This window comes from Mesoplodon mirus (assembly GCF_964341445.2).
Source record: "Mesoplodon mirus genome assembly, chromosome: 19".
NCBI classification, from domain to species: domain Eukaryota; kingdom Metazoa; phylum Chordata; class Mammalia; order Artiodactyla; family Ziphiidae; genus Mesoplodon; species Mesoplodon mirus.
Genome location: NC_138995.1, coordinates 34,627,598 through 34,645,614, shown reverse-complemented (window position 1 = coordinate 34,645,614; position 18,017 = coordinate 34,627,598). Strand labels below are relative to the sequence as shown.

General features: G+C 54.1%; 1 protein-coding gene across 1 annotated transcript in view; it reads right to left on the bottom strand.

Moving 5' to 3' along the window:
- ZNF423 (zinc finger protein 423) overlaps nucleotides 1–18,017 on the bottom strand; it is a 336,529-nt gene that overhangs the window by 30,028 nt on the left and 288,484 nt on the right. The window contains exons 6-7 of the mRNA XM_082607019.1: nucleotides 1,866–1,997; nucleotides 97–212 (exon numbers count right to left, since the gene is read on the bottom strand). Of these exons, the coding sequence (XP_082463145.1) occupies nucleotides 97–212; nucleotides 1,866–1,997 (248 nt within the window). The remainder of the gene's footprint in view (nucleotides 1–96; nucleotides 213–1,865; nucleotides 1,998–18,017) is intronic.

Genomic DNA, 18,017 nt, shown 5'->3' with positions numbered 1-18,017 from the left:
GATCCCACCATCATGGATTCACCCCAAGATCCTCAGTGCCAATGGGAGCCCCAAAGAGCCCCAGGAGGGGTGTGTGCAGCAGACAAGGGCACTCACCTGCAGCTCGGTCTGGAAGAAGAACTTCTGTGGGCACTGCGAGCAGTCGTAGATCTTGTCCTCCTGCCCGTGCACAGCAAAGATGTGCTGCTGCAGCTTGTTGGCCTGGACGAAAACTGGACATGGACATGGACATGGCCATCAGGGGGCCAGACACTGGGAACACGGGCCCGGCCAACCAGAGCAGCTGCTCCACACCACTCCCAAGTGGGGATCACCCAGGCATGGACACGGTGGCCAAACAATGGGCTACTGGAGACACTGTTGGCACACGCTAGAGAGGGCTCAAGCCAGTGAAGCTGAACTCTGCCACTTACAGGCTGTGCAACACTGGACAAGTCACTTAACCTCTCTGGGCTTCATTTCCTGAAAAATGAGGATCATTAAAGTCTGTAGTTCACTGGGTGGCTGGGAGGATCAAATGGGTTAATACCTGCAAAACGCTTAAAAGATGGCCTGGCACATAATTAGCCCAATGAATGTCATCGTCTTCATCATCGCCATTTGCCAGATACCTCCCAAATGTGGGCTCCTTGAATACACATAGGCCTGCAAGGCGGGCACTGCTGTTATCCCCATTTTAAAGAAGAGAAAACTGAGGCACTGGGAATGTTGTGACTTGTCCTAGGTTTCACTCTGCAGGTGGCAGAGCTGAGATTTGATTTAAATAAGCTCAGCACAGTGTCTAGTACAGGAAGGTACTCAATTAACAGGAATCACTCATCTTGCTGAGGTTGTCAGAATCCTCGGATCCCCACACAGGGGCCCCCGTGTCCTGGATGGGCAGACCTGGCAACTGAGGCCCCTTGGTGCCAGCCCCCGACCCAGCTCACAGAGTGGGATGGTAACAGATGGGTGGGGGCTCCTGAGATGGAGGGATTGAGAGGGAAGAGGCACCAGTGTGTGCCAAGACTCCCGGGAAGCCCAGAGGGGTGTGAGCGTGAGGGGACTCTCCCCGCTGCGGAGCCCCTTCCTCGGGCCTGTCACAGAGCAGGTCACAGCCCCGGCCTCCCGGTGGCTGTATCCTCCATGTGGTCCGGACGCCGGGCGCACACAGGAGGTGGCCCTGAAGCAGCTGTGTGTCTGGGAGGTGAGCACTTCAGAGATCCCCTCCTGCCAGGCGCCCTCCCCAGGGTGGGCTTCCCGCCGTGGCAGACGACAGATGTCAGGGAGAGGCAGGGGAAGGCCAGCCTCCCCCACGCACACCGGCTGCCATCTGGGCGGCAGGAGGGGGGCCGGCAGAGCCCCTGAGACTCGCCTCAGGCCGGGACCGCCACTCGCCTGGGCCGGCAGCCAGTCTGGGGGCTGGGGACTTGGCCGGCAGAGCTGCCCTTGACCCCTCCAGCCTGGAGCACGGATGAAGCAGGGGCTGGGACAGGCCAGGGAGGAGGGGGGAGACAGGAGGTGTGCGAAGGGGGAACCCCACTGGTGCAGGACGGAGCTCAGAGACGAGCCTGGGGCCCGTGAAGGGCCAACTGCAAGGAAGGGCAAGGCTGGGTGGGCAAAAGCGTTGGCAGCAGCTGAGTGCAGGGGTGGGAGGAGGGCTAGGGACCCACGCTGCCGAAGAGGAGAGAGCAGAGAGCGAAACAGGGAGGGCCGGGGTCAGCTCTACGTGGAGAGGCAGGCGGAGCAATAGGGCTGCGCATCCCTCGGGGCTTCCCCGTGAGCTCCGGGGCCACGTTGGGCCCGATGCTGAGGGCCAGGGATTGCAGCGCTGGGCCCCTGGGTCCCTTCCCTCCCCCCACGTGCTCCCCGCCGGGCACACTTACCTGTGAAGCACACGGGACATTTGAAGGTGCCTCCCATGCCCTCGAAGCTGTGCTCGATGAGGTGACACAGGAGCTTGGCCGGGGAGTCGAACATCTGGTTGCACAGCTTACACTCATGGTTGATGCCTTCCTCTGCAAGGAGAGCCGCGGCCGGTCAGCAGCCCTGCACGCCGTGTCCTCCTGCAGGAGCCCACATGCCCCGTGCACCCCAGGCCAGCCCTCCCTGAGCCCCAGAACCAGGGCTGGGGCGGGGCCGTGGATGCCCAGACCCGTCCCAGCTCTAGTGGCCCAGCTCCCGGAAGGCTAACAGACCCCAGGGGGCGCCAGCCCCAAACATCTGGCTCTTGAATGTGTCATTTGCTGTGATTTCTCCTGCTGGTCTAGCAACAAGGCAAGTAGCTTGAATCCTAGATTGTATCACAGAGGAGAGGGGCCCAGGATGGGGTCCGCATGGGGAAGGGAGTCCAACCAAAAGTTTAAAAAATCCAACAGACCATTTATCGAGCATGTACTGTGTGCCAGGCGGGGATTCTGTGGGGAGCTAAGCCCCCATTCTAGTGGTGGGGAGACAGATAATAAAGACAATCAACACATAACTCAGCGTCAGGAGGTGACGAGGGAACACAGGGAGCTCTGGAGGGGAGAGTCGAGGGCGAGGCCCTGAGGTGGGCCCACGCGGGGCCATGTGGATGGTAGCAAGGGGACAGTGCCTGATGGTTGCGGGCGGCCAGGGACAGCATGGGACAGTGGGGACCCAGGGATGCACTTCGCAAAGGGCCTTGCCGGCCACTAGAGGGCTTGGGGATTTTACTCTAAGAGCGATGGGCAGCCCCTGGAAGATATTGCAGAAAACAATAAAGTGCTCTTTAAAAAATTTTTAAACAGATGGTCTACCCAGTGCTCACGGACAGTGGGCAGACACCCTTTGCTGCTTCCAGATCAGAACACAGCTCCATCTCCCCACCTGGGAGCTGCTATGACCCTAAACCTTCACTCAAAGGTGCCCAGGGAAGAGAGGGTGCCCTGAGTGCCAGCTTCCCACCAGCAGAGCTGAGGTCTGGCACCCCGACCCAGGGCCAGCAGGGCAGAGTTCAAATCCTGGCTTCTTCTTCAAGCCATGTGGCCTGGGCAACAGTTCACTTCCAGTAGGTGAGGGCCACCTGAGGCCCTGACTCACAGGGCTGTGAGAGAATGAAAGGGGCCATACCAGTGACCAGTGCGGCCCACTGGTCAGTAGCGGTGACGCAGAATCGCCCCAGCCTGACTGTCACGTCATCCAGGGTTGGAACCTGACTCTGCTACTTACTGCATGATCTTGGGCGAGTTATGTAACCTCTCTGTGCCTCGGTTTCCTCTTTTCTAAAATACTCAATAATAGCTTCCTTAACACTACACACCTACGAGAATGGCCAAAATCCAGAACACAGACAATACCAAATGCTGGTGAGGTGTTGCTCCACAGAGCAACAGAACTCCCATTCACTGTTGGTGAGAAGGCAAAATAACACAGCCACTTTGCAAGACTGTTTGGCAGCTTCTTATAAAACTAAACATACTCTTACCATATGATCCAGCAATCTCACTCCTTGGTATTTACCAAAAGGAGGTGAGAACTTATGTCCACACAAAAACTTGTGCATGGATGTTTATAGTAGCTTTATTTAAAATTGCCAAACCTTGGAAGCAACCAAGATATCCTTCAGTAGATGAGTGGACACATAAACTGTGATACATCCAGACAATGGAATATTATTCAGTGCTTAAAAAAAAAGACACTGAGGAACCTTAAATGCATATTACTAAGTGAAAGAAGCCAATCTGAAAAACACTACATATTGTATGATTCCAACCATTCTGGAAGAACTATGCAGACAATAAAAAGCTCAGTGGTTACTGGCGGCGGGTAGGGAATGCATAGGCAGAGCACAGAGGAATTTTAGGACATGATGCCACTATGTATGATATTATGCTAATAGGTATATATCATTATACATGTGTCCAAACCCATAGAATGTACACCAAGAGTGAGCCCCAAGGAAAACTATGGACTTTAGGTGACTATGATGCTTCACTTTAGGTTCATCTTTGCAAAAAAAATGTACCATCATGGTGAGTAATGTTGAAAATGCGGGAGGCTGTGCACATGTGGGGCAGGGGATAGAAGGAAAGTCTGTATCTTCCTCTCGATTTTACTGTAAACCTAAAACTGCTTTTTAAAAAGCCTTTGAAAAACAGGCTTGAAAACAACGTCAATCCTGGGACTTCCCTGGTGGTCCAGTGGTAAAGAATCTGCCTTCCAAGGAAGGGGATGCGGGTTGGATCCCTGGTCGAGGAGCTAAGATCCCACATGCCACGGGGCAACTACTGAGCCCGCGTGCCTCAACTAGAGAGCCCACGTGCTGCAACAAAAGATCCCGCACGCCCCAGTGAAGATCCCACATGCCACAACCAAGACCTGACACAGCCAGAAAAATAAAGAAAATAAATATTTTAAAAAGCCAATCCCCCCCCCATCAAATAGCCTTCCTCTTAGAGTTGATGTGAGAATTAAATGAGTTAATACTCCTTTAATACATGAAAAGGGGTTTTGACCAGCCCCTGGCACACAACAAGCACTCAATAGGTGTTTGTTGCCAAGCGTGCCAGTATTGGGGAGAGTATTATCTGGGACAGCCAAGGACACAGGCTCCCCTTCGGGCTCCCCCAGGGAACCAGCCTCCCCAAAGGTGCCAGGTGCTCCGATTAGCCCTCAAAGGCAAGAATTAGGTAGCAGAGGGGCTCTGCCAGTGGCAAAACACCAACACAGATGGGCTGAGGCTCCTGGCGAGTCCCTGGGTCCCCAGGCCCTGGCAGGGGCTGGCAGGGACAGCAGGCAGCCCCCTGGCCCAGCCTTCCCCCACCCCACCCCCGCCCGGCACCCCACCGCAGAGGCGCAAACACACACGTGCGTGTGCAGGTGGGCCTGCCCCACATAGCCCACTGGCTGGAATCTTCCGGGTGTTTGTCATGCCCCTGGAGCCCCGGCAACTAGGCCACATGCACCCGACAGAGATTCAAGCTGATCTTCCATTTATACTGGCGGAAAAGGAATTCATTGACAAGTTTTGGGACACAGGGCAGGCTCAGCACGCTCGCCTCACAGGCCCCAACGCACGTCCTCCACTTCCCTCGGGGAGGCTCTCATCATAATTAGAGATGGCCTCCAGTGTGGGGGGACTGCCTCAGAAGACCCCCCAACACACGCCCTGCTCACCCCCTCCTCTGCCCAAACAGTGCTTCGCAGAGCCTGGCACAGAGTAAGGAATGAGTGAATGAATGAATGAATGAATGAATGAGAGAGATACCACCCTTATATATGCCCTCCCTGTTAGGATGTGGGCATCTCCTGCACGTTAATGAGGCAGGGAGTATGTGAAAATGATGACTGTACAGAGGTTTCTATATAGTTAACTGAAGTTTAAGTTTATAACAAATTGACTCTCAGAATTAACCCTGCTTGCTGGGAAAACCACATTTCTAGGAGAGAAAAAATGGGTTCAGAGGATTAGACCACTTGCTGAGGTAACACAACCAGCTGGGGGTGGTACTCCGAACAAGATACAAAAAGCCCTCCCTATCCTTACGCATCCCACCTGCACACCACCTCCAGGCAGCCTCCCCGACTATGCCAGCTTGCACGGTTGCCCCTGGCTGGGCACAGTGACCCTGGATTCATCTAACCATATCCTATGAGTCTTCCTGATCCTGGCAACTAGGCTCTAGGCACAGATAATGTCTTCTCCTCTGGTCCCCAAAGCATGAGGCTCCACCTGGGCCCACAGGAGGGGCTCAGGAAATACTCATGGAGAAGAGATGCCCTGGCCGGTCTCTCTCCCTCTGCCCAGCCAGAGCGGGTTCCCTGGGCTGAGATGGCAAAGGAGGATTTACTGCTCTCTGCCGAGTGAGGGCCTTTATCCACTTGGCTGTGAACGGAGACGTGCCCATCTGATACACAAATAGGGAGAGGACAAAGAAGGCTCCTACAACTTATAAATCAGAGAAATCGTGTCTGACAGTCACTTTCCGTCCTCCGAGCACTGAGCAATTCATCAGCCGGTCCCCCCGATTCATAGACGCAGCTACACCCTGCACCCATGTTCATAAATATGTGCACAGTCAGGCGGACTAGAGCTGCAAGCCGGTTCCGGGGCCTAAACAGCTGCCATTTAAGCAAATCACAGCCCCAAACCGGTGCCCATGTGAGGTTCCGGGATAATTAGATCAAGAGCCCGACAGACAACGACGGGAGCTGGTCCCTTTCCTCACTCCCCACCTAACGTGTTTAAGAGTCAAACCTGGGAGACAGGAGAGGGAAAATAAAACAAGCAAAAAAGTAAAAGTGGGTGAAAAATAATAAAGCCTGAGGGCTTCCCATAGACCTGGGAACCTCTCCCACTCGAAGGCAGACCTTCTGATTTGCAAATCTTCTTCCTGAAGGACGAGGCCCTCTCCCCACCGGTGGGGGCTAGAGGGGCTCTCTGAGGGGGGGCTATTACGTGCACCTCTACCTATAAAGCCAATCCAAGAAAACAGTGGGGAGGGGTGGCAGGGGCTGCCCTAGTTAGTGTGCAAACACTCCTTTGCGTGCCCGTGACCCAATACCAGCCAGCCCGTGGCTATAGAGAGAACTCACTGTCACCATCACTCGCACCCCACCGGCGCTGACAACCTCTCATTCCATCCCAAGTTGCAGGGTCTGAAGACAGCAGCACCCTCGGAGAGTAACTTTCCTGAATTATATAAGATCACACAGGCTCGGCAACACCTTGGAGCAGAATGACAAAGCTGTCTGGGAGTCCACAGGCCCCTCCGCCCCGGCGTGGGGCTGGAGGATTTTGTAAGTGAAGATGCACAAGCGCTTCCTCTTCTTTCTGTTCTTTTTTTTTTTCTTTATAGCACATGACAGGCATCCATAAGAGAGACCCATGCAACTCAAGTGAATTATGCAGCCCCGCTCATCTGTAAAGTGAAATGCAGATTTCACCTGCTTTCTGTGCCAAATCATGCCTCCCAGTCCCCGTAAGTCAGGGCTGGCATGGGGAATCTATTGATTTATTATGATTTTTTAAAAATAAAAACAGGGGCTTCCCTGGTGGCGCAGTGGTTGAGAGTCCGCCTGCCCATGCAGGGGACACGGGTTCGTGACCTGGTCCGGGAAGATCCCACATGCCGCGGAGCGGCTGGGCCCGTGAGCCATGGCCACTGAGCCTGCGCGTCCGGAGCCTGTGCTCCGCAACGGGAGAGGCCACAACAGTGAGAGGCCCGCGTACCGCAAAAAAAAAAAAAAAAAAAAAAAAAAAAAATTAAAAAAATTAAAAATAAAAAAAACAAATAAAAACCCAAACTGCCAAACAAACAACCCGACAAGCATGAAAATCCCAGAGTCCCTCTCTCTCTTTTATTTTTTTCCTCTGCTCAGGAATAATAAGTGTTAATTTTACACTTCATTTCTCAAAAAAATAATAGGATGTGCTTTTGCTTAAAACCAAGTCAGCCTGCTGGAACCTTTCAGGCTGAAACTGTGTCAGCCCAAAAGAGGAGCGGAGGGCTTTGTGGAAGAGCATCGTGCCGAGATGATAGCTCCCTGTAATGTCCTCGGTACCGACTTTTGTCTCCAAAAGCATTTGATCCCTGGCAGACACATACTTATTTCCATACAGGTCTTGGGGGAAGCCAGGAGGAGAGAAAGCTGATTATCAGAATCCTGAAGGTGAAGCTCAGGTGGGCCCCACTGATGTCAAAGGCAGGCCTGGGCACACACTCGGAGGCCATAATTTGCTGCCTGGGAGGGAGGGGCAGGCTGCAGTGGGGAGGGGACGGGGCATTGTTCTTGGACTCTAATGCACTGAGCATGACCCGCTCCCACCACAGCTGTGGGCCCTGCCTGGCCCTTCTCTAAGCAGGGACCCCACTGGGAAAAGCTGCCCCTGAGAGCAGTGTCGTTCATGCGTATACCCCTCTAGGAGAGAACCAGTGACGGCCACCTGTGGAGACAGGGGACATGATTTGCCACCTCCATTCAGGAAGCAGCAATTAAGGACACAAAAGTTAGAACCAGAAACACCTGGGTTTGAATCCCATTCCATCACCCACTCGCTGTGTGTCCTTGGATAAGTTCGTTAACCTCTCTGAGCTTTAGCTGCTTCTGCTAGAAAATGGGAGGCATCATCACAGGGTTTTGTAAGGTGGCCAAGCAGGCTTCTTCTGCCACAGGACGACTGCTCTCGCTGAGACACCCTTCCTCCAGATCAACTCTTCCTCCCCCTCCCCTCACTTCATCCAGGAGTCTGCTCAGATGATGCCACCACCAAGGCCTACCCAGACACCCCCTGGCAAAGACAGCACACACACCCCATCCTTTCTAGAGCCTCACCCACCTTGAATTTCCTTGAGAATGCTCACTGCCATCTGGCACAGTACAGAGATGATTGTTTATTTTAACTCACTGACTCTCTTTTTCATACGTACACACAGAACACACCCACACAGAAAGAATAATATAAGCTCCATGAGGGCTATTTTGCTCATTGCTAGGTCACCAGTGCCTGGAACAGGGCCTGGCACAAAGTAGGTGCTCAGTAAATAGGGAATGAACGATTTGTGTAAAGCACTTAATACAATGCTTGGAACATGGGGAGGGGATACTGGTACATGCCAGTGACCAGACACCAGTGGTCCCCCCGAAACTTTTAGGACTGAGGGCTTATAAAAGCTGTTCTTGCCTCCAGGAACTTGCTGTTTGGACCCTCACAAGATGGCCTGGTCCAGAAGTGCAGGCACCGAGGCGCTCCCTCAACTGACAGAAGAGGAGAATAAGCTTAGAGGGCAGAGCCCCTACCAGGGAGGTGGCAGAGTGAAGCGGGGGTGGGGTGCATGCTGGTCACCACAGGCAGCCCTCTCCGGCTTTAGAAAATACCAAAAAGGCCACAGGACTTGAGACCTGGGACCTAGCAAGCCACCCTCGGCTCCTCAATCACCCAAAAACCTCTGGCAAGAAGGCGGACAGTCAGACCCACCCTCCACGTTCCACGTCTGAGCCAGGTGGGCCCCCCTGCCAGCACCAGCGCCAGCTACAAGTGGCAGGAGCGCAGGGGACTTTTCCCAGGTGAGGGGAGGTGGCAGTGCCCACGGTGACACAGCCTGGGCCAGCCCCAGGCTGCAGCGTTGTCCCTGCAACAGCATCTCTGCAAACAGAGGGAGCTGAAGAGGGGTGCACAGGCTGCCTGGCTAAGCTGAAATCCTGTCACCAGCTCGGGTAATGAACTTCACCAGACTTCAATTCCACAGTACCAGGGGCTGAGCCCACAGCCCACCCCAAGGATCAGGTCAAGTAAAGGCCCCTGAGGTGCAGGGACCCAGGCTCAGTCACACGCAGGGCACATGGCGATAAGGAAGAAGAGGGGCAGGGGGCCCAGCATTCACCCAGACAAATGAGGAGGCAAGAGGAGGACCCTGGGAGAGGACCGCTCTGACGCCACGCCAGTACGTAACCAACCGCAAACAGACAGGTCGTAGAAACAAGGGCCGAGGGGGACCTCCGCCCTTTGTTCTCTATAAAGAACAAAGACCTCTGGGCAGAAGAGAAGAGGGCAGGCAGATCATAATATCTGGGCAGCCAGATCAGGCTGTTTATCTATTGATCTGTCATTAAATACCACAGGAAATGAACCCAGGCAAGCCAAGAGGAAAGGGGACGGATGACATTCGGGCTGGGGTTGATGAGGGGCAAAGGAGGAAACAGGGTCTGAGGCGGGCTCCTTCGCCAGAGGCCAGGCAGAAATCAGGGAGCCTGGAAGCGGGGGCAAGGGCTGACCTTGGGATCCCCACCCCAGTAGGCCCCAGCTGCCCTCCGGGATCGACGTCCCTGCTGGGCAAGGTGTGGTCTCTGGCATCACCTGGGAGCTGGTCAGAAATGCAGAACCTCAGGCCCCACCCAGACCCACAGAATGAGAACCTGCATTTTAAAAGTGCCCCAATGATCTGGGTGTGCATTCAAGTTTAAGGAGCACTGAGCTCTATAAAAGGGCTTCTGGGGATGCTGAACTCACTAGAACCCTGTTGTGATGAAGCTGTAGGTTCGTAGGGATCACACTGCCTTCACCAGGATTGTATGTTTCAGATGTCTAAAAAGGAGTACACTTTTCCACAGCTGCTTTTGGTCCACACTTTACAGAAGGCTGAGAAATCGTCGACAGTGGGAAACACTTTCCTGTTGTCATGACCGGGATGAAAATGGTGAGGGTGTCTTTGGAGGGGAGACTCTGCAGTGGGCAGCTAACACTCCCCCAGGCCACCTCAGCATCCCCACGGCCCCAGACCCTCAGTGCCAGGGTGCTCGGGGCTGCCCAGTGCCTCCCATCACTCAAGAACACCCAACCATTGCTTGAAGGCATGCCCCACCACCGCTGCCCCCATTTTGGGCCCCCATTTTCTTAATCGATCCTGGAGGATGGGCTGTGCCCTCCCTCCTCCCTTCAGAGGCACCTTCCCAGACCTCTCTGGCCAGGAGGGACCCATCCCATGGTCCCCCATGCTTCAGAAAGGCTTATAAATGAGCTCTGGCAGCCTGAACTGGGGCCCCACAGGGGACCTGGGGCCTCTTCAAAACAGAACCCTGACAATTAGGCAGTCTGAGTTTTGAAAGGCTTGGGATTGATGGCGTGGACAGTAAAAATATCACCTGGGAGCTGGGTGTAGTCCTCTGAGGGTTGCCTGAGGTCAGTTGCCATGGCGACGGAGAATGAGCTCAACCTTGTAACTGACCCTTATCTTTTTTTGATCTGTGGGCCACTTGGGGCCAAGGCTTGAAATCAACTGGAAAATAATCCGGTCACATATCAGAAAGAAAACTATTTATACTTATTTACCCAGGTACCCACCAACATCTGCCTTCGACAAGGATGCCAACGCCCCAATAAACTGACACGGCACGTCCACACGGAGGCTACCAGTTGGCAGGAAAAGGGGAGGCTGAATTCCCCATCTCAGCAGAATGCAGCTCTATCCACATGCTGGCAGGCATAGGCAGGCGGAAAGGGTTACCCTCCCCAACGTCTCACGTCATTCTAGCCGGAAGCGCTGGACCCTCTTCCCATCCGGTAAAAGTCCACCAAAGGAGTGGGACTCTGAGATTTCTACTCTCATCTGGTACTCAGGCGTTGTTTCAGCCTGGCTAGATCACTAGGCTGCCTGGCTTTATTCCAGGGTCGGAAGAGGCATGTTCCCAGCCTTGAGGCGGGACAGGGATGTCGAGTAGATGTGCCTCGCTCTCTGCACCTGGGGGAATCGCTGACGTGGGGTTCGGGGAAACAGGCTGAGGGGACAACTACAGGCCCTTCTTCCTGCACACACACACCCCAGAGGGCCTGGCCGGATCAGCCGCCCGTGCACCCACTCCAGGGTTCCCGTGGCAAGATGGCCATCTGGCCAGGGCCCGTCTCCAGCACGCTGCTATCCTAAGTTACAAGTGCTCGCTCACTCTCTCCTCCAAAACCCAAATCAGAAGACTCCAGATGGTTCCATTGACCGACTGCTCCCAAGAGCCACGTCAGATGGATCTTAGCTAGGGGTCAGTTAAGCCTGAGCATGATTCCGGGTAAATTTCCCTTGAGATTTCCCATCACGGCAAACAGGACAGTTCAACTGACTGCCTCTCTCCCACCCTTGTTTCATCAAGATGATCTTCTTTTGGGAGCGGGGGGAAAAACACGCCTGTGAACTAGGCATTTCGGAGGATATTCCTGGCTCCCCTCAGACCTGCAGGGTGACTGGCTGAGCACTTTCCCTCCAGGCCTCAGTCTCCTCGTCTGTGAAATGGGGAGAAAGTCACCTCCCTCACAGGGCTGCTATGAAGAGTCGGTGAGGAGGAGGATTACGGCACCATCGCCAACGCTACTATCACTGCTTTGGTTCTTTCCCACATGACTCGACCCGGAAACTCCACACCCAGGGTCTTGTAACACAAGCCCTCTGCGGGGGTCACCAGGGCAGTTGGATCCACCTTCGGTAAACATTTCAAGAGCGCTCAGCGCCCGGCACATTGCAGGTATGCAATCTATGTTACATCCACCCACAAAATACCTCTGGGTCAACTTTCCTTGTCTCTCTATCCTCTTCCGCCTCCACACCACTCCTCATATTTGCGACGGCAAAAGCTGTGTCCAGATTTCAAACCCTTTTGCTCAGCGGTGGCTCGCTGCAGCTCCCTGCTTCTGACCACAGGAGTTTACTCTGTCTCCCCTCAGATGCTCCTGCGACCAGAGTTTCATATTTCTTCCTGGTTCTTCTCCTAGTTCCTTTCTCTTAAAACTCATTGGGATTTCTATGGAGGTCAAAGCAGAGCCTGAGACAAGGACACGACTCAGGTCCATGTGTCCCCCCACCCCCTGGGAATGGTCAGCCCTTCTTCATAGCTGGGCCCATGCAGAGAGCTCCCTAAGGGCCCCAGTGCTCTAAGAATCTCAAACAGAGGCTGGCCCAGCTGGACCGGGTCCTCGATGGAGGGAGGCTCCTTCGGGCGCTAGGATCTGCTTCCGCACTGCCAGGGAACCCAGCCCTGGGTGGTTAATGAGAAAACACACGATCTTTGCAGACAGCTCTGCTTATAGACTTCTTTGGCAAAAGAAAAGTCACCAACCAGGCCCAGGACAGGTCCTCCAAGAGATGGGAGGTGCCGATCCAGCTACTTTAAGGAAAGAGAGTGAAATAAATGAGTGAATGATCAAATCAACCCGACAGATCGGTGGGCCTTCAATGAGAACTCAAGGGAGAGAGAACTCTTGGAGTTCTAAAGAATCCAAACTTCTAGAACTTGAGACTCTGGGGGCTTGAAACATCCTACTGATGAAGACATTCCATGGCCCTCCTCACACACAGGCCCCCCCAACTGCAAAAGACAAAGACGCTCAGAAAATAAAGATTCTGCTACATCCCCTGGGGACCCACTTCTTAACACGCCAAACACCTACTGATGTATATCCCTGATCTTCAGATTCAAGTTTTCCACAACAAGGCAACTGCTTAAAAATCCATCATGCTGGGCTTCCCTGCTGGCGCAGTGGTTGAGAGTCCGCCTGCCGATGCAGGGGACACAGGTTCATGCCCCGGTCCAGGAAGATCCCACATGCTGCGGAGCGGCTGGGCCCATGAGCCATGGCCGCTGAGCCTGCACTTCCGGAGCCTGTGCTCCGCAACGGGAGAGGTCACAACAGTGAGAGGCCCGCGTACCGCAACAAAACAAACAAACAAAAACACCATCATGCTAATAATCCTCAGATTAATGGCCTCTAATAACATACAATTAACGTGACAGGCAGGCTGCAAAACTCTTATTGTCACCGACCCTGCCAGGGACACATGAATTACCCCTGCTTCAACTACAAGGGTTGTCTCTGCGGCTGACATCGTTTTTTCCCCTACCAAGATCATTTTTTAAAATGAGCAACAGCAATGCATCAAAAAACCAGACAGCTACCCACATGCACACAAACACAGGGCACCCATGCAGGAAGCTGGTAGCACCACTTTTTTTTTTTTTAAGTTTTCCATCCAGGTAGACACAGAATTGTCCCTGCAGCTCCTAATACTTAAAGCAAGAAGACCTAGTGCTCAGCCTGGAAACTGCAATTCACCATGAAAAAAGTGACAAGAGTAGAAAATAATAACTGATTGCTATTGCAAAGTTTTCAAAAGTATGCATCTGCTGGATGTGAACTGTCCAATATGGTCATTACTCAAGTGGCTATTTATATCTAAATTAATTAAATAAAATTAAAAATTCAGTTCTGCACTTCAAGTGTGTAACAGCAATGCGGTTAGCGGCTGCCGAGTGGGGTGCCATAGAAGGTTTTCATCCTGGCAGAAAGTTCTATTGGCCAGCGCTGTGCACACTGCAAGCGAGGCAAGGGCAGGGGCTCTCCCCGTCTTGTTCGACACCGTAATCCCAGAACCGACAACAGTGTGTGGCACACAGCCGGCGCTGGATAAATACTTATTGAGTTGTGGTATGTGCGTTCCCAAATGTTGTAAAGAACGCCTCGCCCCTTTTGCCTGTTAGTGTTTATTACAATTGCTCTGCGTGGGAAATGCTCAGATGTGAACTTCTCTGACCTTCAACTTAAACCCCTACCCTGATAATTATGTGGTCGCTTTCCCCGGGGCAGATAAGAACACAGTGGATGCAGGAAACTTTGAGTCACGAGGTTGCTCTGAAGGGCACAACCCAGATAAATGGGTAACTCTGACCCATAGGTTGTGAGGTGGGTCACTAACTAGGGGTCACTAGCTCGTCAGGGGCCCACCTGGCACCCCACCACTGAGCAACCCGCGTCTTCCGCTCCCTGCATCACCCCGAGAAACAGCAGAATGTCAGCAGACAGAGGACACCTGTGGGCGGTCAAGGCCAAGAGAGAGAATGACCGATGCAGGGAATTCCCACCTGTACACTGGCTCAGCCCCACCGCTCGTGAAGGAAGTGACTGCTTGAAATTGTAAGGCTTGACTGAGTGGTGTGCAGTTTCCCGGTTCTGCTTCTGCAGGTTACATCTCAAAGCGCCGGGTTTTTTCTGTGACCCGAGTAAAATGAAAATGGGGCATTCAAAGGCCACATGGAATAAATGAATACATTCAAATCAACAATACATCCTTCACATCGTCACATGATCCCCGTCATAATACCCACACTGAGCTGCCCTGGGGGAGCAGTCCTGTCTTCAGCTCAGCTGAGGGGCCCCAGGAGCTGGCAAAGCTCAGCGTTGCAGCCCGGCCCTCTAAGGCGCTTCCTTAGACGGAATTTTCCTCTGGCCCTCTCTCCCCGCGCCCCCTCCTCGACCATCAGCACCAAACCAGCACCTTGCTGAGGGCAAGCACAGCACTCTGGCCTTTCCTTCTTTCTCCAACAGACCCAGACGGAGGCCTGCCGGATCCCCCAGGCTCACTTCTGACATTAACGTGGGTTTCTTCAGCTCCCAGAGCTGAGCTCTCCCACACGGTTCTCTGGGATGCTTTGGGGCCAGCACCCAGAGACCAGGTGGGGCTCTGCCATCTCTAGGCAGCTTAGGTGCCACAGCCCAGCTCCCAGAGGCCGGCCAGTCTGCCTCTGCCCACAGCCAGCTCTGTCCACCACCACACCTTCACCCACCTACAGGGCCCCGAAGCCTGAGGTCTGCTCCCATCCCACCCACCACCCCTAGCCCAAGGGGGCAGTTAACGGACAGCGCCTGACAGCCCCTACCCCCGGAAGAACAGGGGACACACGGGCGGCCTGTGCAGGAGGAGGAAGCAGGCGAACTGCTGAGAGGTTGGGGGGCGGGGGGGGAGGCCGCCCCCATGCAGCCCTCCACTCTCCACGCTGGCCCAGCAAGCGGAACAGCTGCCATTAGCTGTGATGAGAGGCAGGCAGCTCGAGGCCCACGTACTGTGGCAGGAAAATGTCCCTCTGTACAGCTCTGGCTGGCATCTAGCCTTTTTGCCTCTTGGAAATGACAGCTTCATAGACGCTCTCGGAAAAAAGCACATCAACGCCTGGCAATTCACCCTTTGCTCTCTGCCTTCCTGGTCCGGCTCACCATGCCTGCCCCAGTCTCTCCCCACACAGTCCATCCCAAGCACAATGACTGGATAATCCTCCCCAGGCTCGACGGCCATCATTTCACTCTCTTCCTCAAGAACCTTCAGTGGCTCCCTTTCTCCTAGTGAAAGCTCAAGAGCCCAGGCCCCACTAACCAGCACCCTATTTTCAGCCACACCCACACCCCCTGCCACACTGGTCTCCTCACTCTCAGGGCCGTGCTCATTCCTGACTCTGCACCTTGGTACAAACAGTTCTCCGTGCTTTGCCTCTGTCCTTCCAACCACGATTTTCCAAGAGAAAGTCCAACACAGGCATTCGAGTCTCCGGTTCTACTTGCACCAAAAGCTATTCATAGTTTTGTGAAATAAAAAGCGGTCTTTCGGGCTTCCCCAGTGGCGCAGTGGTTAGGAATCCGCCTGCCAATGCAGGAGACACGGGTTCGAGCCCTGGTCCGGGAAGATCCCACATGCCGCGGAGCAACTAAGCCCATGCGCCACAACTTCTGGGCCTGTGCCCTAGAGCCTTCGAGCCACAGCTACTGAATCCCGCGTGCCTAGAGCCCGTGCTCCAGAACAATAGAAGCCACCGCAATCAGAACCCACCACAGCAACGAAGACCCAATGCAGCCATAAATAAACAAACAAACAAACAAATATATTTTAAAAAGGGAGGGTCTTCCCAAAAATTCGCCCCTTTGCTTAAGCTAACTTGACTTGCTGTCACCTGCAACCCAAACAGTCCTGGCTAATAAATTCTCTGAAGACAAAAACAGCATTTTTTTTTTTTTACTTGTCTGGTGTTTCTAATCGGGCCAAACGTGAGGTGCTCAATTCATGCTAATACTTTGGTTGGTCAGTAGATTTGTACCCCCACCCTCATGGCTCTGGACTCTTCCCTGGAGCATGCAGCCTGGGGGGTTCCCGTACTCAATGCTGTCCCAGACGCAGGAGCTCAGACACACGGCTCTGGGTCCACAGACACCCTCTCCGCGCCTAGGATGGAGTTCCGATAGCATCCGGACGGTGACAGAGCAGGACCCAGCCTGCCCTACGACCCCACCCTCACCCCAAGAAACGTGCTGTTCTCAGGGCTGGACACAGCCCCTCACTTGCTCACTTGGTGCACTCAGCCAGCACAGCACGTGGAGAGAAGTGTAGGTTCAGAGCCAGTGTTCAAATGCCCCTGCTGCCTGCTACTAGCTGTGGGGTCTTGGATGAGTGACCAAATCTCCCTGAGCCACAGTCACCCCAAATGTGAAATGAGAACCAGCACAGTACCAACCTTGTCGGGCTGTCGTCAGGGCGGATGGGCCTCAAAGCACCAGTGTGGTTATTATTATCACCACCATCACTGTTGTTGACTGTGTCAGGTGCTGGGAGAGGCCCTGGGGTAACAGGTCAGTGAGACACTATCCGTAACCCCCAAGCTGCTCAGGGGTAAGGAGCTTGGGAGGCCAGATGAAGGGACCTGGCGTGTGTGGGACAATGCAGTCACCCAGAAACCCTGAAAATACCCCAAATTGGGCCCTTAAGGACCCCTGGGGTGGGGGGGGTGGAGCTCTAGTGGAGACAGATGGTTGGCAGCCTCTGTGTGGGGGGGGGGCAGCTGAGAGGAGTCGGGTGCCCAGTGGCCCAGCCCGGCCCATACCAGGGCCCCAGATCTTCCTCACTGGCCACATCACAGCCTTGCTGACCCAGCACCTGGGATGCAGGAGCATTTCCACTAGAGGGCAGAGGTTGGGTGTGAGGACACAGGGTCCCCCTGTCATTGAAAGGCTTGTTCTGGTAAGAGGACGCCTCCATCCCCACTGGACATGACCAGGAAATGGACACACACACACACACACACACACACACACACACCTCCAGAACCCATTTCCAGTTTCCACAAATTAAAGGAGTTCTCAGAACAGTACTTCCCACTACAGCAAAGGCCGTAGCCCCAATTTCACCCACAATGTTAACCTCAGAATCTGGGGGCGGGGGGGAGGGGAAGAAATCCAAAGCTGCTTTCTCTGCCTTCACTTCATGCTTTAATCCCACCCTGAACGTACAGAGGCCCAACCTTAATGACAACTCAGAAACCACAGCCAGATTCCAGCAAAGTACCTTGAATTCTGGTTCCAAATTCAAGAGTGTGTCTCCAACAGGACTCCTCCAGGCAGCACAGTGCCTGGCCCTATCCTTGCCTCCGTCTGGATGGCTCCCTTCTCCTTGTCCAGAGCTGAGAAAAGCAGGAATCCCACAGGCCTTCCGAGGGCTGCATACGTGTTGGCGGGACTGGGATCCAGCATGAAAACGGGGCCCAGGTGGCCTTCTGCCCAGGTCACAACAGAGCTCACCTCCCTGCCTCCCCATGGGCGAGGCCCTCCCCTGAATGCCCTCCACCCCTCCCTGCCAACAGCAAGACATCTTCAGAGCACAGCTCAGGCTCCCACCTCGACAGTCCTGCCACCTGCCCCCTTACCTCCAGACTCATACGGGACCCCTGCTCTCTGCACCCGAGACCTGTCCCCACCTCCTCAGTGCGCTCACACCTGTTCC